The sequence below is a fragment of the Pteronotus mesoamericanus genome, unplaced genomic scaffold (genome assembly GCF_021234165.1).
Source record: "Pteronotus mesoamericanus isolate MK-2021 breed Mesoamerican mustached bat unplaced genomic scaffold, CSHL_Meso_final scaffold_125, whole genome shotgun sequence".
NCBI classification, from domain to species: Eukaryota; Metazoa; Chordata; class Mammalia; order Chiroptera; family Mormoopidae; genus Pteronotus; species Pteronotus mesoamericanus.
The window spans coordinates 11,918,206-11,939,585 of NW_026555304.1; the positions used below are offsets into that span (position 1 = coordinate 11,918,206).

At 44.4% G+C, this 21,380-nt stretch overlaps 2 protein-coding genes across 6 annotated transcripts in view; one reads left to right on the forward strand and one right to left on the reverse strand.

The window, feature by feature from the left end:
* Positions 1 to 8,500, forward strand: part of HABP4 (hyaluronan binding protein 4) — a 33,564-nt gene extending 25,064 nt beyond the window's left edge. The window contains exons 6-8 of the mRNA XM_054588099.1: positions 2,320 to 2,491; positions 5,385 to 5,570; positions 7,226 to 8,500. Of these exons, the coding sequence (XP_054444074.1) occupies positions 2,320 to 2,491; positions 5,385 to 5,570; positions 7,226 to 7,282 (415 nt within the window). The 3' untranslated portion in view covers positions 7,283 to 8,500. The remainder of the gene's footprint in view (positions 1 to 2,319; positions 2,492 to 5,384; positions 5,571 to 7,225) is intronic.
* Positions 8,501 to 16,446: 7,946 nt separating this feature from the next.
* CDC14B (cell division cycle 14B) overlaps positions 16,447 to 21,380 on the reverse strand; it is a 91,149-nt gene continuing 86,215 nt past the window's right edge. For all 5 annotated transcript variants that reach the window (XM_054588105.1, XM_054588100.1, XM_054588101.1 and 2 more), the window contains one exon: positions 16,447 to 20,087. In XM_054588105.1, coding sequence (XP_054444080.1) covers positions 20,051 to 20,087 — 37 coding nt within the window. In that variant the 3' untranslated portion in view covers positions 16,447 to 20,050. The remainder of the gene's footprint in view (positions 20,088 to 21,380) is intronic.

The following is a 21,380-nucleotide window of genomic DNA, read 5'->3' on the forward strand; positions in this document are numbered from 1 at the left end:
TTTCATATCATTAACCTGTAATCTAGAACCTTAAATTACATTTGCTCTTCACTGACGGTACAATAGATTTCTGCTTCCCCTCTTAATGATTGTTCTCCTTTAAACCTTATTGACATATAATTCCTATACTATATACTTCATCAGTTTAAACTGTACAACTCAGGGGGTTTTGGTATCAATTTTTTAAAATTGTGGTAAAGTATGTATAACATAAAAATTGCTATTTTAACCATTTTCAAGTAGACAGTTTAGTGGTATTAATTATATTCACATTGTGTGTAACCGTCTCCACTGTCCACCTTCAAAACCTTTTCATTGTTGCAAACCGAAATCTGTACCCATGAGATAATAACTCACATTCCCGCGCGCCCTCAGCCCCTGACCATGCCCCTTCTACTTTGTCTCTGTGAATTTGCCCATTTTAGGTACCACATAGAAGTGGGATGTATAATATTTTTCCTTTTGTGTCTGACTTCATTCAGCATAATGTTGCCAGTTTTATCCATATCGTAGGATATATTAGTATTTCATATCTTTTTTGCATATTACGTCTTTTGGTGGTAAAATACATATAACATAAAGTTAATAATTTTGATCATTTTAAGTGTACAGTTAAGTGACGTACAGTACATTTTGCAGTGTTATGCCGCCACCATCATCATCTAGTTCTAAAACATTTCCATTACCCCGTACCCGAAAGCAGCCAGTTCCTCTCCACCCTCCCCCCAGTCCCTGGCTACCGGTGATCTGCTTGCAATCTCTAGGAATTTGCCTTTTCTGGATATTTCATATAAGTGGAATAATATGTAAACTTTTTATAACTGACTTATTTTACATAACAATGTTTTCAAGATTTATTCTTGTTGTAACATGTATCACTTCTTCAGTTGTTCTTACAGCCAAATAATTTTTATAATATAGATATACTGTACTTTGTTCATTCATCAGCTGATGGATATTTAGACTGCTTCTATTTTTTGGCTATTATAAATACACTTGATAAAAATAGCATTATTGAACTTTATGCGATTCTAGTTTAAGTTTTCCCATGGACATATATTTTTATTTCTCTTGGGTATATACCTAGGAGTGGCATCGCTAGATCAGATGGCAGTTCTAGGTCTACATTTTTGAGGAACTGTCAGACTGTTTTCGAAAATGGCCATACCATCTCATATTCCCACCAGCAATGCATGAGGTTCCGATTTTCCATATCCTCACCAACAGTTTTTTAAATGTCCTTTTGGGTCTGAATATCCCAGTCAATGTGGAGTAGTGTAAGTTGTTATGGCTTTGATTTGCATTTCTCCAATGGCTAATGAGTTGGAACATCTTATTGGCTATTTATAGACCTAGTTGTGGAAACATGCCTATTAAGAACCTTGGTTATTTTTTAGCTGGGTCATTTCTCTTTATTGAGTTGTAAGAGTCCTTTATGTATTTGTAGATGTAAGTCTATTATCAGTTATATGATTATCAGATATTTTCTACCATTCTTTGGGTTGTCCTTTTACTTTCCTGATGGTATCCTTTGCAGCACAAAGGTTTTCATTTTTGGTGATGTCCAGTTTGTTTGCATTTTCTTTTGTTGCTTGTGCTTTTGGTGTCATATAGAAGAAACCATTGCCTAATCCAAAATTGTGAAGGTTTATGCCTATGTTTTCTAGAGTTTTATTCTTCTAGATCTTATATTTATGGTGTGAAGTAAAGGTCCAACTTCATTCTTTTGCATGTGGATATCTCCTTTTCCCAGCACCATTTGTTGAAGAGACTCTTCTCCTTTTGTCTTTGGCATCCTGGTCCAAAAAAATAAGTCAATCATAAATGTGAGGGTTTATTTCTGGACTTCATTAACTTACATGTTTATCTTCTGTTTTCTTTTTAAAATTTATTAATTCAAACTGGATATTTATGAAAGTAGGCATTTGTGGCTCATTGTTTTATAATCTGTTCATGGTTTCCTTTACTTGTTTTATCTCAATAGCTTCTCCCATTTTCTTCTACAATTATCTCATTTTATGTGTATTGCCACCTGGAAAGGGAGTGCCTGGTGGTCAAGTACAATGTAAATGTCATTGGGATGGTAATGTTTCTGTTTTTCAAAGACTGCTTTGAACACAGACAGGAAGTATCTTCGGTTGACAATGATGGCATAAAATCATGTAAATAAAATAAGGAAACCTATGGCTCAAAGATTTTCTTACCTTAGATTTGAGGTGCAGTTCTGTAATGTTCAACTAATGGTTATGACTTTTTCTTTGATAAAGTAGACATTTCAGATCCATCAAAAATTATTCTTTATCATTATATACTTTCTAGAGTTCCTGAATTGGAGGTAGAAGAAGAAACTCAAGTTCAAGAGATGACCCTAGATGAGTGGAAAACTCTTCAAGAACAGACCAGACCGAAGCCTGAATTTAACATCCGGAAACCTGAATCCTCTGTCCCTTCCAAAGCAGTGGTGATACACAAGTCTAAATATAGAGATGATGTAAGCATGACGTTTTGTATCTGGAGGTAATCTCCACTGTTACCTTATTGGAAAAGAAATGGGGCTTTCCACTTCTGTTTTGAAAATGTATCATTAGTAGTTGGCATTCTAGTTGCTACCCAAGAGTAATCGAAATGACATGTGCGTAATTTTACTGAATCTTTATTGTGAAATAATTGAATGTTGACTTGTTGACACTTAAAACAAAGCAGTAGTAGTGAATTTTATTCTCACATCAAAACTGTGCTGAGACTGTGCAAATACTGTATGTTAATTGCATTTCATTTTCATCTTAAAAGAGGTACATGGAGTGTCTCATGAATGATGCCATTTCAAAGGATGACTGTTCTGCATTCCATGATTAGACTACCCTCACATCCAATTCTTAGAGCATTTCACTGGGAGGGGTTGATCATTTTAAACTGGTCGGGGTGCTCTGCCCTGTGAGGCCCTTCCTTGTGTTACTGCAGCAGCTTTGCTCCCTTTGCACAACAGATGACACGCAGATGAGGTGCTTGGACAAGCCCTGCAGCCTCCAGTTGGGATTGCTCCCAGTGCCTCTTTCCTGTGAGCGCCTTACTGTTCATGGTTTATGTTCAGCTCTTTAGCTGAGACTTCAGCTTTGAAAATGTCTGTCAGCATATATTGATAAGGATGATCAGCAAGTCATTTGATTGCATTCTGTGTAAGTTACTGAACTTAATTACTTTAATTTGAAAATTTATAATTTTACCATTCAACCACAGCTGTTTATCTTGGTACCAGTCTCTGTCAATGATGGTGATGAGCAGCCTCCTCCTGCTGGATGCTATGCATTTATTTTCTCTTTGAAACCCAGGAATGCTGTACCAGGTAGATTTGTCTGTGTTCCCATTTACACATAGGTTAGTTGTGCCTTTGTACAAGTGCTTTCATTAAAGGATCATTTATGACACAGGGCCCCCTCCCACCCTCCCGTTTGGGTCAGTGTAAACTCTCAGAGACCTTACAAGCAACTTTTGAGCTGTCTGACTGCCAGTGACACATGGAAATCTCAGAGGATTTTTTTATTTTACAAGGACATCAATTAGCTGGGTTGGTTCTCTTCCTCTTCACTTTCTTTGTTCTTTTTTGTTCTGGGGGATTGTAAATAAAGCCTTGCCTAAAACAAATGTGCAGCTGACATGTTAGGTAAAAATAGAAGCTGTTCTTCCTTAATCCACACCAGATTCATCCTCCCTGGCTCCAGAGAGAGGGCTCCAGGAATATTTGAAGCAACTGGGTTAGCTGAGTCATTGAACTTGGTCTCAGTAAAGCACACAGACATCTTTGGTCCTTGTTAATATTACAGCACTAGAGATTTTAGCTGGGAATTGTTCTTAAAGCAACATAAGCCAAAAATCTCACTAGTTTGTTTTGGGGATGCTAAGAGATAAAAACACTTGAATAACACCTCTCACGTGCTTCCAAGTCTCTTGTTTGCAAAGCTTAGACCTAACAGCCTGCAAATAGAGGTGGGCCCTTTCAAGCACTTCGGCCTCTGTTACCGGGCTCAGCATCCATTGCACATTGTCCCTTCTTACTGCAGAGGCACCCCTGGCTCCTGTTGTTTTTGAAACCAGAAGGCAGTGGTTTATTATTTTGCTTCTTACTGGTTTTTTGTATGTATCTTTTTATCGGAGTACGTTTTGATACAGAGTATCTTACTGGTTTTTGTGTGTATCTTTCTGTTTTTTTGTGTGTATCTTTTTGCCAGTTCTCAGGAATCTTCCTTTCCTTCACCTTTTTTCACTTCAAGAGTCCATCTATGTAAGGCCTCTGCTTTATTTTAATATGGGATGTTGAAGGGATATAAATGTCAAACTTGAAACCTGTAATGAGCATATAGCCAAAAGGGGTTGATGTGCTCAGGGAAATGTGATTTTTTAAAAAATGTTTTTATTGATTTATTGATTTTAGAGAGAGGAAGGGAAAGAGAAACATCAATTGTTCTTCCACTTATTTATGTATGCATTCATTGGTTGCTTCTTGTGTATGCACTGACTGGGGATCAAACCCACAACCTTGGCAAATTGGGACAACGCTTTCACCAACTGAGCTGCCTGGCCAGGGCAGGGAAATTTGATTTTATTTCCTTGACAACTTGTAGGAACATTTAACTGTATAGCACTTTGGGGATTCTCATCCAAGACCATTGGCCTATTTTCTCTAGGTTTACATTTTATAGTTTTCTTTTGAGACAGAACTTATCTCACCTCTTACAATAAAATCTGCTGTCTCAAAGTATTTTATAAAGCAGTTCTTAAAGAGCAGTTGGCATTCTTAACAGAATTGGGAGTAATCCTCAGATACCCATACTGTGTTGTTTTACTATTTTCACAGTGTTTGAGTAAGAATTGTTAATTGCAAATCATGCAGTTTTTAACATATGGTATTTGTACAGTCAGTGCCCACATTGGAAAGAGTTTCTCCATCAGGTTCTCTTCAAGGAAGAGGAATATTTCCTTATTTATCAAAGAGCTACTTTGTGCATCTGTGAACAAATAAAACAAAAGGCAGAAATTAAAACTTTTTAATCTTATCAAAATAACACTTGGATATAAAATATTCACCTTAATTGCTGTTAGTCACGTCAGATCTTATATCTTAACCTGCTAAACTGGTAGACATTTGGTCTCACTTGAAGTAACAGTAAGTTCAAAGTTGTTTCGGTTAAGACTGTGAATACAAGAACGTGTGGCTGTGAAATGTGACCCCCGCCCTGCAGCCCAGTGCGGGTGGCACATCAGGGAGGGCTACTTCCGGCCATGAGGCCATCCTAGCTCCCTTGTAGCCCATCGCTAGGACCCTGAGCCCAGTGCGTGTCCATGGAGATAGCTGTGTGTCTGGGTTTGATGCTGTAACTGTGTTTCAGATGGCGAAGAATGACTGTGAGGATGATACCCACGTTTTCCGGAAAGCGGCCAATGATATCACATCCCAGCTGGAGATTAATTTTGGTAACCTCCCTCGTCCCGGGCGTGGAACCAGAGGCGGCACGCGGGGAGGCCGGGGAAGGATCAGGAGGGCAGAGAACTACGGACCCAGAGCAGAAGCGGCGGTAGGTATTTGTAGTCTACGTCCTGGATGGTTTTCTGAAGAACCTGAGAGGATAAGGAGGTCCTGGGCCAGCCCAGTCAAATTTCGGAGGGCCATCCATTTCTGTTAGGGATTCTTCCTCATCTAGTGAGGGTCTGAGGTGCTGTTCGGAACAGTGATGTCAGCATCGTGGGCCTCGGTTGGGTACAGAACTTCTGCAGCCCTGGCCTCCAGAGTCTCCAGGGAGGCCCCCCTCTGCCCTGAACGTGCACTCAGAACCAGAGAAAAACTCACTCATCTGCCTGAAACAGGATCCTCGGGCCTCGTTGAAACAGGTCACCTGACAGTTGCTTACTCATGATGGCCGATGGTATGCCTTGTGCCCTGTGACGCAGACAGTGCTCTATGGCTCAGACCATTTTCCACACTCCTCAGCCAAGTCTGCTCTACCTCTACTTCTGCAGCCAAGTTGCTCCTTACCCCATGGGACCCTTGTCTGCCTACCTGAACAGCTCCTCTAACCTCACCTACTCAGAGGCGGCTTCTTTGATTGCATTTCCTTGCAGACCAGCTCAGGGTCCTTGAGCAAGGAATTTTATTTCTTCTCTTTGAAGTATAATCTCCATTTGTAATTGTGTTCTCACTGGTGTGATTATTGATTATGTCAGTGGACAACAGTAACCACTGCTTTTATCGGTTTCCGTGTTCATCGGTTTCTGTGTTCATCGGTTTCCCTGGGCCTAGGGAAAGTGCACACATAGTAGCTGCTTCGTAAACATTCTGTGAACAAACATATAAATACCCATTCAGTGGGAGTCAGGCACAAGACCTGTGGCCACTGTGGGCCCTGTGGAGGAGTCCTTATGACAATGAGCAGGAGCAGCCTGTTTTCTGTGGCTATTCTGGGAAGCATCCCTTTTGCTGCCCAATTCCCTGGCTCCCAGGAGCAGCCCCAGGGAGGAGCACCTACAGTTTGTTATACTTAAGCAAGATGGAAAAAGGGTTCTATTCTGAGAGTAGAAAATACACTCCTTTGCAGTAGCAGAGCTAGAGCCACCGGCAGCGTTAGCGTGGAGCGTGGTGATGTGCCTGCCCCTCCCCCGCCCCTCCCCCGCCCCTCCCCTGCTGCCCTCCTGTGCTCTTCCAGCTCAGAACTGCCATCCGGCGCCCACCCCCTTCATGGTCAAGTTGCCCTGTTTCAGAGTCCATGTTCTCTTGCTCAGTGAGGCTTACCTCTGGGAGAAACTACTCTTCCAGAAAAACCTTCCCTGATTGCAGCGTGTATGGCCACCAGATTGCTTTGGACACCCCTAGTGTGGGGGGATCCTCTTCGCAGGGCATCTGTTTCTGTAGGTACCGCTGACTTTTCCAACTTGTTTCTCCCTTCACCTCGTGAGCTCCTCCAGGGCAGGAATCGTCTGGAACCATCTTTATAGCTTCACATAGTAAACATTCTGTCTTGTTTATTGGATGAAGGAAGTGCCAGATACAAAAAGGGGGAAGGGGAGGGGAAGGCACTTGCCAGGCACTTTGTAGAGGGGACAGGAGTGAGATGGGAGAGGCAGCCTTGGGCCCTGCCCCTCCCCTAGGTGACAGCAGGCACCGGGTTTCACACAGTGCTCTGCCTAAGTAGGAATGGATGAAATGACAGTTGGTTTCAAAACTTTTATTTTTTAGACGCAAGAAGTTGCTCCAAATCCTGATGACCCTGAAGACTTTCCTGCTCTGGCTTGAGAGCTCTGTTTCCCTGGCAACTCAGAACCGCACTGGCACACCTGCGAAGAGACTTTTCTTGCTCCCGGGAAGATAGTCAGACTCTAAGACAATAGATGTTGCTTTTCCCCCTTTAGTGTGAATTCCTTGCACTTTTCGGCCTGGGACTGGGGGAGATAGGGATTTTTTCAGATACTCAGTGCTGCAGCTTCAGTCAGGGGTTATTCTGGCACATTCCCAAGAAGGTGGAGAATGGGGATTATTTTTTCATTTAAGGACTTCCAAATGAAGTTTAAAAATGATGTTTAAACTGTGTACATAGAGATTGTAAAATAGAATCTATTGAGTCTACTCAGTAAGTTGTATAGATATTGGAAGGCTGTGTCCTTTAGTAATAGAGGAAATACATATAACTTGAATCATTAATTTAAAGCAGTCACAGCCTAGTTTGCAGAGACCAAGAAGTTAAAATACAATTGTATTTACCATTTACTTGTAAATGTTACACTCTCCCAGGGTTTTCTGAGTTCTGGTTTTCATTTAACCAACAATTCTAAACAGCTATCGTGCAGCCACCAGTCACCACTCTGACAGAGAATTAGGGAAAGTTCTGATCTTTTTTAATAGTGATTTAAACTACCTCGTGGTTTCTGTGTGTGTGTACACACACAACACATGTCTGATATAAGTGTGCATATTTAGTGTTTTGGGTGGATTTTAGACGAGTATTAAGTATATGATTTAAAAAATCATGTTATTTAACCCACCAAATGAAAAGCGTTCCAGGTGAAAGAGCATTGCAACTTAATTCCATACTCTTTTCTCCTTTGAAATTGGGGTCAGAATTCAGCACCTCTGTACAGAAGCGCTCCATCCTTGTCCCGGGCAAGACTTGTAAATGGCTGTTGGGTTTATTGAACACCTACATAGTTTTTCTCAGTCAGTCCATGCACCAGTTCAGGTTCCTGTTTCTTTCCTTTGGTGAATGTTTGGGGCTAGGGGCAACCTCAGAGATCCAGCAACTCCCCAAGTCCCTGTGAGGTTTAGTGCCCTGCATTGGGGCTGGGGCGGAGGCGGCTGTAATGGCCGCTGGAAGCTGGGGTGATGCTCTCTGGAGAACCATGGGTAACATTTGCCTGTTTTTGCAGTTAATATGCTTGTATTAGAATTTGAGCCTTGGTTCCAGAATCAGGGCTTTTGCCTCCTCTGCTATACCGTCAAAGATGGCTCTAAGTTGAACTGAAGTGTAAATAAAGGTTGGTATTCCCTCTGAACTTGTGTATAGAAAACTGAATTGTTTTGGTCACACCAGAGTTAAAAAAGAATGTGAGAAAAAGCTCCACTAAAAGTCATATTTTGTTGAGAAATTGAAGGTGAACCCCTAGCCATGTGACAGGCAGTTGAGAATCTTCACTGTGGGGGACAGCCCACTTTTGGTCTCTCCTCATTAAAACCAAGTGCTAAGGTATATTAACTTACCCTTTTATTCCCTCTCCCTAGAAAAGACACAATGAATGGGTTGCCCTGATCTAAGTTAAGAAGACTTGTGAGGGGGACTGTCAGGTTCAGCCATAAATACCCACTGGTGCAACATGAGGCTGTGTCACTACTCAGCAGACATGAAGCTCTCCTGTTAAGTCATTTGTCCTTGGCGTTGTAGATTAGTAAAACAGAGACCCCTTTCAAGGACATTACCCCTAGTCTTGTGGTAACACTTGCAAAGCCCGTAACACTAGGTTTAATATGTTCGCAAACACTGCGGTCTTCCCCAGGACACGGAACATTCCTATACCCGGAGCAGCCTCGGGAACCGGAATATCCTGAGCCTGCAAAGGCCTTGTCTGGGCACCAGCGCTACCTCTTTGCCGATGTGGTGAGGCAGAGGGTGTAGGGTTTCTGTCACCAGGCTGCTGGCAGCCCCATGGGCCCATAAAGACATGGGAGCAAAGGGCAGGGGAAATCCCTAACGTGCTGCAGGAAAGATCAGAAGGGGCATCAGGAGGGTAATGTATTTTAGGTGTAAACACAAGGCAAGGCTTTCCAAAGTTCTGCCAGACTCCTCTGAGGGGCTTGTGTGCAGATGTGCTGTCATGGGGCAGGGCATGTTTCTAGTTGGTAATGTTACACCAGGCAAGTTAACCTCATGAAAGAAAACTTGGGGCATGACAGACTCCTCGGAAAGCAGAGGTCAAGCATGTTTAAATTCCACGGCAGGTGTGCCCGCCCCGGTGGGACCCGGGCCCCTTCTCAGCCAGGAGCTCACTGTTGGACCTCAGGCTGCCAGGGCAGCAGTTGAAGACCCATAACAACTGTCACCCCTGCATGTGATGAGGCCTGGGAAGAAGCGGGCTTGCTCCAGAAGCTGCTGCCAGCTGGGACGGCCTCAGCATCAGGAAGGCTAAAACCAGGTCTAATAGTGATAAGCACTTAACGTTTTCATCCTGTGCGAGGAGTAGCCGTAATAGGCGCCCCTTCCCTAGTTTTGGCCACTGGTTCAGGTCCTCAGTTCACTAGCTCTTCCATGCCATCCCAGTGCATTGGTATTTCCGGGGCGAAAACAGTGTTTTCCTTTGAAATCACACCATGTGGTGGCAAATCCTGTGGAGCAGCTGGACTCCAAGATGGGAAAGGTCAGCCCTCAGAGTAAGGTCAGGAACTGCCCTCTTCCAAGCTATTCCATGGAGTGCCACACTGCTGGCTGTGGGCCGTTCCGCCCTCCCTTCCAACACAGCATTACCAGGTTGGAACTTAGGCATGTGCCCTTTTTGGGAAGTGAACGCACAACCTCTTGGTTAATGAGATGACATTCCAACCAACCAAGCCATACAGGCCAGGGCCCGTTCTTTTGCTGCTGCTGCTGTCCCGTCAGATCATACTGTATGACGAGCCACCTGGGCCTGGCCCTCCTCTCCAGACGGGGTGGAAGGCGGGCCCGTGGGCAGCGGGCACCACTGTCCATGTGTCGTGTGTGAGGCTTTGCCTTACTCTCTTTCCCAGAGGGGCCTGTGATTATGTGGTAAAAAGAATGAGGAAGGAAAGAAGCAGGTACTTAAAACACTTTATTGTAAAATACAATACAGATCAAAATGCAAAACTCTGAAATCACCAACTAAGTTGAGAAATCAATTTCTCCAGAAGCCTACTCACCCTCTGAAAGGGGCTGCTCTCCCCACTGACAGGAGCCACTGCCCGGGCCCCCCTTGCCCTCGATCTGGATGCCTTTTAAGGTGGAATGATCCCTCTCCACACTTAATTGCAGCACCTGGGTAACTTGAGAAAACCACCATCTCTTGAAGGGGCTGCTGTGTGCTATACTGTAATTGTCTCACCACTTTACAGTCAGGGGACAGGGGAGGACATCCATCTTCCGTGCTCCCGAGCTAATACTTGGGCAGGGATGAGATGAGAAGATGAAGCAGGGAGATTAAATTCCCCTGCCCAGTGGTCTTTCTACCCACTCCTGAAATTTCCAGTTAAATGACCAGTACGTTGGACAAACCTACTAGGAGGGACAGGGAAAGGCCAGAGGGCACATGTACTGCAGGGACCAACGGAGCCATCGTTATGTGATGTGTGCTGCTGTGTGAGCCATGGCAACCCTGCCACACTGACCATGTGCAGTGACAGCAAAAGTGAGTTTGCCCCAGAGCACGGTAGGGTTAGCAGTGTTCTTAGAAAGCTTTGTTAGGGCTTCACAGGTGGAGACAGCAAGACTTAAGAGGTCACAGAGACTGGGAGATGAGGTTCAAAGTCACCAGCAAGGTGGAGACAAGAACAGAAGCAAGGCTCTCCTGGGGCCTCATGCAGCCTTAAGGCCTAACAGCTCCTGACACCTCCCCAAGGCCCTTCTTGGCCACAAAGTTTCCCGTGTCTCAAGGCAATAAATAGGACTCGCCCCAACCAAACCACAGTGGCTTTCAAACCATCACAGACAGCTCTGCTATGGGCAAAGTGGGTCCCATGTGTAAGGAGAGCAGGTTGAGCCAGTGCAGCAGATAACCAACTGCCTTCTAAGCAGTTTCTTTGCAAAAAAAAAAAAAAAAAAAAAAAAAAAAAAAAGGCCCGATTTCGGAGGGTTTACTTGGGAGCACAAAATCATGTAAGCTGGGAAGTGCCTGTCGTGTGAGTAAGGAGCAACATCAATTTACACTTAAGTCCCTCATGGCATTCTGCATTCTCAAGACACTGAGGTTGGGAAAACTCTCTGGAGGAACAGCCACCAGCCAGATGCAAGGGGGTGGGAGGACACCTCCCTAGGGATACTCTGTCGCACCACGATGGACCATGATCAGCCATGTGGGCACACAGTGCTGGTGGCCCTGCTCTCCCAGGAGTTACTGGCAGCATTAGAGCAACAGGGAGGAAAACTTTTTAAATATCTAAGGTAAGACCTAAAATGTTCAGCAGTGCAAAATGGTCAGAACTTGCATGCTCTGGCAGTGAAGGAGAGAAAGAAGACTGAGCAGGGACACTGGAGAGAGAGGTTTTCGGTAAGAGGGTAAGGTGGGTAGGAAGGGAGCAGAAAAATGCAGAGGCCAGGGGCGGGGGTGGGGCTCCCGACCCAGGGAACTCAGACCAGGGCTGCTCAGGGATTTTCAACCAGGGTCCCTGGAAGGCCTGGAGGGGCCTTGGGATGACTGGCAAATATGCTTCTTTACTGCACACCTCCAGGGGGCGCCCTTCAGACAGCATCTGTAGGACCGGCACCTGAGGCGCTGGATGACGCACAGCCACTGAGGCCAGAGGGCCTGTTTATGAGCCCTTCAACAATTTTGCTTAAACTTTTGCGGGGAGATAGAGGGACTTCAGCTTCCATCAGGTAGTCAGTCACTGGGGCGCCGAAAATAAGAAAATTCAAGAAACACTGCCTACTGGGGCTTGGGATTGAACTGCTACCGGAAAGGTCCCTGCCTGGTCCCTTCCCCAACCTAGTCGTCCCCCTAGGCCACACACGGGAAAGCCAAACTGGCCCTGGGCTGAAATCTCAATACCAAGTAAAAGAGTCAACCTAAGGAATCAGGTTTAAATTGCACCTTTAATATCCGTTGGTGAACGCTGTGCTGTCCGGGAGAGACCTTCCCTGGAGGTCTAGTCCCAGCGGAGCCCGAGCCAGATTAAAAGGCGGTCTAGAAAGCTTACAGCCCGTGAGAGCCAACCATCGCTGGAAAAGGGGGGAGGTACACTGGGTTGTGTTGGCTACACTGAACCTGTCTTAGGGAGTTACTGGGGATGGCAAGGACTAGTTTAACATACCAGTTGAAGGAAAAAAAAAACCCAAGGGCATGTTCCATCTAAACTCCTTGGTTAAATGCAAGGTAAATTTGAGGTTGGTCACAGTTGAAGGACTCTGAGTAAGAGCAGTCCGGGAGGGCCAGCAGTCGCCCGCCCCGCGCCCCGCCCTGTCCTGCCCTACCCATGGCTCTCCCCTGTATCACCCAGCTCTGTATCACCCATCTCAGGGCCGGAGACAATGAGGCTGGTGACCTCTCTGCACTTGCTGCACTGCAGGGGTGTCCAACCCGCAGCTCCCGGGGCTGCATGTGGCCCAGGACGGCTATGAATGTGGCCCAACACAAAACTGTAAATTTACTTAAAACATTGAGACTTTTTTTGGTTTTCGTTAGTGTTTGTGTATTTAATGTGTAGCCCAAGACAACTCTTCTTCCTGTGTGGTCCAGAGATGCCAAAAGGTTGGACACCCCTACTAGGGAATAAGCCAGGGCCAGGCAGGATGGCAGTTTGCTCCCAACACAAGACCAACCTGAAGTCTCAGAGGACCCCCAGTTTCATTAAAGGCATGAGTACTGTTGCAGGGTTGAGCCCCAGTGCCATCCTGCATCGGTGAAACCTTCCCTCCTACCCCTCCTCTGCCCATTGGGGCTTAGGCCAGAGCCCAGGGCAGGACAACAACGTTCCTCCAGTGGGGTCCCATGAGCATCCGTTGCTGTTTTCATGACATTGCCCAGGAGGCTGTACTGGAAGCTCATCAGCTCTTCCCCACATGAAGGTGGCTGGAAATGTGTGGGGGCATTTGGATTGTCCAATGGCTGGAAACATGACTGGCATTAATGTGTGGGGCAGGGTTGGGGCGGGGGACGGCGAATGGCTGCATTCTCCAGATTGCCCTACGCAAGGAAGAATTGTCCTGCCTGAAAAGTCATCTTGTTTTCCTTAGAGAAGCACATTCGCGCTGAGAAGAAACCATTGTCTTTCTCCAAGTAAAACAAAGCACAAACTGTGCTACTCCCTCCGTTATTTCTTTTCCCACAAAGCCTCTTCCTGCCTACAGATATACGTGGCCATCATAAAAATCTGAGGGGTCGAGGCCAGTGCCCTGGTGGTCACCAGCCCACGTGGGTCTGGCCCTGCTGGGCGGGAGGCCTCCTTACCTGGACATTTCCGTGTGGATGGTGCCCCTGTCATCCAGAAGCATGTCAAAGCCGCGCAGACTTGCTAGCAAAGAGATGAGAGACAGTTAGAGACAAGGCAAGGGGGCCAGATGTGCCAGAAGGGTGGTGAGGAGAACCTCCTCCCACATGGGCTGGGCCAGCATCCCCGGCGAGGGGGCTGGGCTAAACGGTGAGACTGTAGCAGGGACATACTTGGCCAACCACTTGAAAGACAAAAGACCCCAAAGCTGCACAATGGGGCAGCTAAAAGAGGACTATATAGATCAGGGAGTGGCACTGGGCCAAGGAAGGTCTTGCTATGAATGAACAGATTCAGCAATGACAGCTGCTGGTGAGGGGGGAAGTACGGGAGACTGCACATTGTCCAAGTCCTTTTGGAGAGCATCATGGTAATAATTTTTTAATTAAACAATACATATGGCTCTTAATAATGTGCCAGTCACTTGCTCTAAGTAATTAACAAAATATTAATTCACGTAATCCTCATACAACCATATTAGATATTGTCATCCTGGCTCTAAGAACACAGTTATGAAGAGGCAGAAGTTTGTATCAAGACAGTCTCAGGCCAGAACCCATGCTCTAAACAATGTTCCCAAGCTACTTTTTGATGTGGTGGACATCAAGACTTTAAAATTTTGCATATTTTTGACCTAGGAATACCTTCTGGAAGAACTTATCCTAAGGAAATAACCAGCATCACCCAGGAATTCACAGATGAGAATGTTCACTCAATGTCATAATAGTAAAAAAGCTAGAAAAGCACCTATATGGCCAACGATGAGGAGAGTTTCAGCTGCCCTGGCATATTACAGGGCAGGCAAAAAGCGCGTGAACCCCTCCCTCCTCCTGTGCTATCTTCCAACACACCCACAACTGCACTTAACACACACAGGAGGAAGAAAAGCAAGCAGTTTTGGGTATTAAACGCTGCACGCTGGCTCAGGGACCCAAGGTAAGGCACACATACTTCGACCCCTTTTAATCTAAACACGATGCACTTACTAGCCCAATTTTACAGATGAAGAGTGAGGGCAAGAAGGCAGATAAAGGTCCTAGAGTCACAGAACAGCTGCCAGGGCTTGTTTCAGAACACACACGACTGAGTGCCCCTCCCTCATGAGCTCGCCATCAGGAAGCTCCTGGGGTTTGCCCCTGCCCGGGCTTTGAACAAACCACTCTGGAGACTTACCCTCAGTGCATGAATTTCTTCTTTCACAAGTCAAAATAGTTTGACCTCTACTAAAACACATGAAATTATACTGCAGATACCAAAAATATCAGATATGGAGGGACCATAATCTGCTACCAAGATCTGTCTTTACCCAATTACCTAGAGAAAATTAAATGTATTAAAGAAATTACCTTGAGAGCTATGAGCCAAACACCGTTTTGAGGACATAGCATGTGTTATCGCACCTAATTCTCATACTTACTGTTAAGGTAGGAATTCTTTTTATTCCCATTTTACCCAGATAAGAGGGCTTAGCACATTGTCTGTGTGGCAGACGGGCTCTGGACAGTGTGGTCAACAAGAAGGAAAGTAAGTACCTTCGGGGCCAGGGTCTCAGGCCCGTCACACACACACTGCACAGCCATGGAAGACACAGCTGCTCCCAGGAGAAACAGGCACACGTGGCGATTTCATCAGAGCCTTGCCACCGAGCCTGCTGCCTCTTCACAGAGCTCATGTACTTCGAGCTGCGTGGCCCACGCCCACCAAACCAGCTCCAGTCAGTCACCAGAAGGGCACACCCTGCACTGGCCCCATGGTCACCCAAGGTGGGAGGAACAGGATGCTGTAGCTTTCAAAAGAGGGCAGAGCCTGCGAATCCCCTTCTGGCAGTAGGAGTTTGCACAGGGGTGAGGGCAGCAGTTCCCTTTGCTTTGTGCTCTGCAAAGTCCTATGCCAGCATAAATCCAAGCCAAGTTCCTCAGGGAGCTAGACAGCATTCCTTAGGAACAGGCTTCTATGTCCGACACAACCTCTGCATGATGACCTGGGCATTAGGCTTTTAGGATCCTGTCCTGCAAGAGACCATCAAGAGGGAAGGCAGGCAAAGAGCACCGCAGACATCAGGAGGCGGGGTGCTCAAGCACTGGTCCTGCCTTTCACCCAGCACTTTGATCCTGACCTTGGCTGGTAAAATGAACGGACTGCCGTCTCTGACCACTGGGCCTGATGGTTTGTTTCCCAAAAGTGAAACCCTTGCATCGTTGGAGCAGGTGGTGGGCATGTGCAGAATGACTTCGTAACAGGCGTCCCATCGCCTGTTCACTGTCTTATCCTGGGGATGGACTGAACTGTACCACCAGATTCTCAAGTTTAAGCCCGTGCCCCCAATACCTCAGAATATGACTGAACTCGGAGACAAGGCTTTCAAAGGGTGACTATGTTAAAATGAGACCATTAGGATACGCCCTCACCCAGGGCAACTGGTGTCATAAGAAAAGGAGACGAGGCCAACAGAGGAAAACCAGGGACCAGAGTGCACAGAGAAAAAGCCGAGGAGGGGGCATCAAAGAAACCAACACTGCCGACAACTTGACCTGAGACTTCTAGCCTCTAGAGCTGTGAAAACATAAATTTCTGTCATTTGAGCATCCCAGTTGGTGGTGTTTTGCTATCACAGCCCGGGCAAACAAACACTGAGGGTCACAACCACAGTAAGCACTCCCACAATTCAGAATGGTCACTAAATGAATACGAACAAACCTAAAGATTGTTTGGTTAACACTTTTAATTACATGATTATAATTATACAATTTCCACTATTCAATATTTTGTATAAAACCAGTTACAATACACACGATTTTTCAAATACAACATGTATCAAACTACATAGATATGCAAAATTTACACGCCATTAAGAAGCTTTATCTTAAAAATACCTTCAGGAAAATAAACATTCATTCGACCAGTTCTCTCAGCTTTATAAAATATGATTAGAAATATACATTTTAATTAAAAAAATCAAGACAATGACCAAATACTGATTAATCAGTTACATTTTAAAACTTTTAATAATCTGTACATGAGTGCAGGTTAGATAAAGTATGCAAATTATTAATATAAAACTGCAGTACTATAATCAGATGACATATCTGCTGACATTTCATTCTAATAGGCAGTTGAGGAGGTAATTTCCTACACAGTATTGGTGAACTGTCCAGTCTTTTAAAAACACCTGTAGTATTTCCATGTAACAACATGGAGAATACTCAGATTTCAGAGAAATAGAAGAGCAGCAACTAACCTCACAAGGCAGTTTTAGTGGGAGATGACTATTAAAGAATCAAAATAGGTTTCTAAAATTGTTTTTGACGAGCACTGCTTTCCAAAATGCAGTAAGTACTTTAAAAATGCATGAAGAGAAGCAGCAGAGCTACTTTTAGAACAAACATCAAAGGAACACATTGCCCATGTGTCATGAACACAGATTCAAGCAAAGGAAAGGCTCCCAGAGTTCTTGGCACAACACGGCCTGAGGGTCTGCACAGCCTGCCCGCCAGGGATCAGGCTCCCAAAGGAAACACCTTCGTCTTGTGAGAACACTGGAGAACTCCTCTAAAACTCGTCTGGACCCAAGAGAAGAGGTAGAAATCACCCCTGAGAGGGAGAGGAGGTCAGGGAAGAAAGAAGGTGGGTGATTGGAAGGGGATCAAATTTGGAACAGAACTATTCTGTAGACTGGAAGAGCAGCATGCCACTAGAAAGCAGCTACATCTGACAAGTAAGGCTACTTGTTTCAGTGAGGCGCTGCTCAGGATCGGCCCTCTTCGCCACAGGTCACAGAGATTCCTAGTTTTTCTGTAAGAAGCACGAAATAGAAGTCTAGCTACACTTCCTGGTACCCAATTTTGCAGACACCCTTCCTTTGGGTTGTCCTTGACTTTTGATGATTTGAGTCCTCAGAAAGCTGCAAGGGCACCTAAAAATATTTCTCATTTTAATTCCAATGGAAATGGTCATGGTGTACTTTTAAAGCTATCTAAGGTTCTTAAGGTAAAGGAATCTCTCCACCTGACATGCCCTGTTTCCTATTCCATTGCAACAAGGTTTCCTATAAGGAAGGCTTGAAACTAGAATCTCAGGAGAACGTGTTGATTGTTCAATTGCAGGAGCACAGGGAAGAGTCCACTCTATTCATAGCAAGAACTTTCCATCCATTTGACCCCGAGACTTCCTAGATTCCAGGTATGTCCCCCAAACTTGAACACTGCTGCTATGGCCTTCTGTGTTCCAAGAAATGACTCCTTAACAAATCACTAGTTTCCTATGACTAATTTCAATAACAAGCCTGTTAAACACAAGGATTTTTAGAAAGAGCCACAGTGATAGCATTTCTTGCTGGAAACGTGAGCAGCCAACACAAAAAGGCAATTAGTAAAATATAAAGTACTGTGGTTAACACTGAAGTCCAAATTTTTCACTCTTGGCCAAGACACCAAAGGGCTTATTCGCTGGGAGGGGATAGCACATTTTACTTGTTCTGACATAATAAAAAGCCAAATCAGGCACAGTTCAGTTGGAAATTTGATTCTCACAACTACCTGAATTACTTATGCAGGAGATGGCCTTTAAATATATGTATAAAGGGAAGAAGATTTGCCCTGAGAATACAATGTTTATGCCTGGGCAGTTTGAATACATAGCATTCTCTCCCAGAACAATCCAGCAAATGGAATGTTTCTGCTCTCACCCAAAGCTTATTGAAAAGTGGCCTTCCCATCAGGCAAAGTTGGTCTTTGTATCTGTGAATTTCCAGGGATAGAAAAACCACTGTTTTTCTGAGATCCAGTCCCCAAGGCGTGAAAGCTGGCATGACCCGACCCCCCACACTGCCTTATGGGGAAGCACTGCTTGTGCGGCCAAAACAACGGCGGCTTCTATCTCCCCTCAAAGCAAGTCAACCTCACAATTACTCCCGGAGAATAAACACCAATATGGAGCCAGGGCCTTCCACTTATTTTTGTACTAACAGACTTTAATCTGTCCATGCCAACCACTTCTTATTTCTCACACAGCTATTTAAAAGGCAGCTTCTAAAAAATGAAATTGCCTACTGATCTGATTCATTCATCTTACAACGTGAAGGCATTTTGCCTTTCAATAACGTAGCCTCCCTTTCTCCAAACTAGGATAGACCGTTATTGCTTAACAATAACTAAAACCATTTCTTTTACTTAAAAATCTTATTTTATTTTGGGCCCCATTTTTCCTAGCAGCAAATAAACTCTGTATTGGTGATTGCTTTACATCACAGACTCTGCTGTGTTTCTGTAGGGGAAGAAGGCACTCTACAAAGAGTTGATTCCCTAACCAAAGGCAACAGTGAGTGTCTTATGTACAAACAACTGAAATCTGGATGTGAATAACTGTCACTGAAATCAAAGGGTGTGTGAATGGCCTTGGGCTAATCACATTACCAAAAAAGTCCACAATGCTACAGAGAAAGACCCTAATAAAGCAGTAAGTTGTATTTTTTTAAGTCACTGTTATTTTGGATTACTGTTTCAAAGGAGACACACCGAAAAGTGTGGGTTTTTCCCATGCACAGAAGGAAATATGACTTGAATCGGTATGACTAGGCAACCAAGTAGTCCCTAAATGACATAAAAAGGGATGACTCACAACAATCTTCCAACTCTGAAGCCAGTTTCTCCTCCTGAGTCTTCTTCTAAAGCTACTATTGATTTTCTCTGGCAAGTTTTACATTACCGGTGTACCTGCTACCACTTCGTATCACAACATGCAAGAGTCTTCAAATGTGGTTTTCACAGAGTCTTGGTAATAAAGCACTCTTTGGTGGAAGACAAGCAGCTTGGGTACTTAACACACTTAACATTACAACAACATCACAAATATTAAAGTGAAGATGATTACACCAAATAGTATCAAATTACAGAGAGTACCATTTCGGTAATGCCTGTTTTATATTTATAAATTTTGACACAGGGTGAACAGGAAATAAATAGGTAAAAAACCTCCATCAGATCTGTAACTCCTCTGAAGGCCAGCAGCTAAAATGATTGCCATCACAGGGACACACATGCACCACACAGAGTAGTCAGCCCTCTGGATAACAGAGGGCTTTGATATTTACACCTGAGACTAAATTTACAACAGCTTTTTTGTTGTTCAACTTGAGACATTTCTACAAAAGGAGAGTTGGGCTGTCTTGAAGTCATTCCTTGTGCCCAGACTCACGTAGTTATTTAAACTCCAGTGGACATTTTCTTCATTGAATAAACTTCTTAGGTGGAAAGCAGCTAAGGCTTTTGCAATTTTGTTTTGTTTCCAAAATAAATTGTGCTAAGTCCTGTTGTAGTTTTCTGTTCCTAGAGTCTTCTTTCAGTTCTGGTCACAGGTTTTTACTTAACGCAAGACTGTTTTAGTCCTTGAAATGGAGGGACTACGGGGGGAAAAAAAAAAGGATTTTACCATGAAGGTTTTCAAGTGTCCCATATGTAGTTATCAAAGACAAGGAAGGCAACATAATAAAAAATATCGACATGCTAAAAAGTATATACTCTTTGTATAATTCTTTAATGACAAATACTTTGGAAAAAACAGTACAATACCAACCATAAAGACAAACAGGAGAGAGAGGCAGAGCAGAAAAAGGTTCAGTTCTGCAAAAATAAAAATTAAAAAAAAATAAAAACAATAAAAATAAAAGGAGGGGGGCAGGGCAGAAGCAGCTGAGCAATGAGTACCATAATGCCATTAAGGGCATTTGCTGCAAAGCACTCCTTTTCCTTCTTTCCCTCTGAGGAACCAGGCTGCGGGAAAAGCGAAAAGATGAAAAGATAAAGAAGTGTTACTCGATTATTGCCAAAGCCAGAATTCGGTCACAGAAAAAGCTCTGGCACATCAAGCAGTTTCCAGTTCTGCGGAGCGCGCCGGGCCCCACACCTGCTCCCCGCCTTCTTCCACGCTCACCGCGCAGCTGTGAGGGCACCGCCCCCCGATTCCTGGCTGAGGTGCCACCAGACGCGCCAGGCAAAGCCGCCAGAAGACCCTTGTGCATTTGTCAATAATTGTCCTTGATGGACCCTCACCCTACCTCCCTAGTTTCCTTCCACAATTTATTACATTACACTTTAAACTGAATAGCAACTTCAGAGAAAAACTAAAGCAACAGAAAAGAGTCAGAAAAACAAATTCTAATCTGGAGGTGACCCTCACTGGGATGATAACGACAACGCTCTATAATCAGAGCAGCCCATCTACATCCATCACGGAGCTTTTCGAGACTTCAACAGAGCACTGAATATAAGTCCAGGTCAGTTCGCAAGTGGGAAAATACCTGGAATTTCAAAGGGAGATTAACATTTTAAAAGATCAGAGGTAACCACCATTAAAAAAAAGGATTTAGATATAACATTCTGGGGCTTTTACAAGGATGTACTTTTGGAGATAATGGCAGTAACAAAAATTAAAGCCCAGAGGTGATGGAGCAGTCACTGAGAGCTGACTAATGGACAAGCAGTGACAGGTATGATGATGGCAAGAACCAGAAATGAGAAGAATTAAAAAGCACCCTCCCCCCCCAATAAAAAGTCCTAAATATAGGGCTGGTAAAGAGGCCTCACAATATGAATAATTAGGACAAAAGCCCCCAAAGCAATGAACATTAGGCAGTTTTGGCAGGTGAAGCAGAAAGTGATGGTTCCCAGTGATGCAACCTGGAATAAAAAAACTC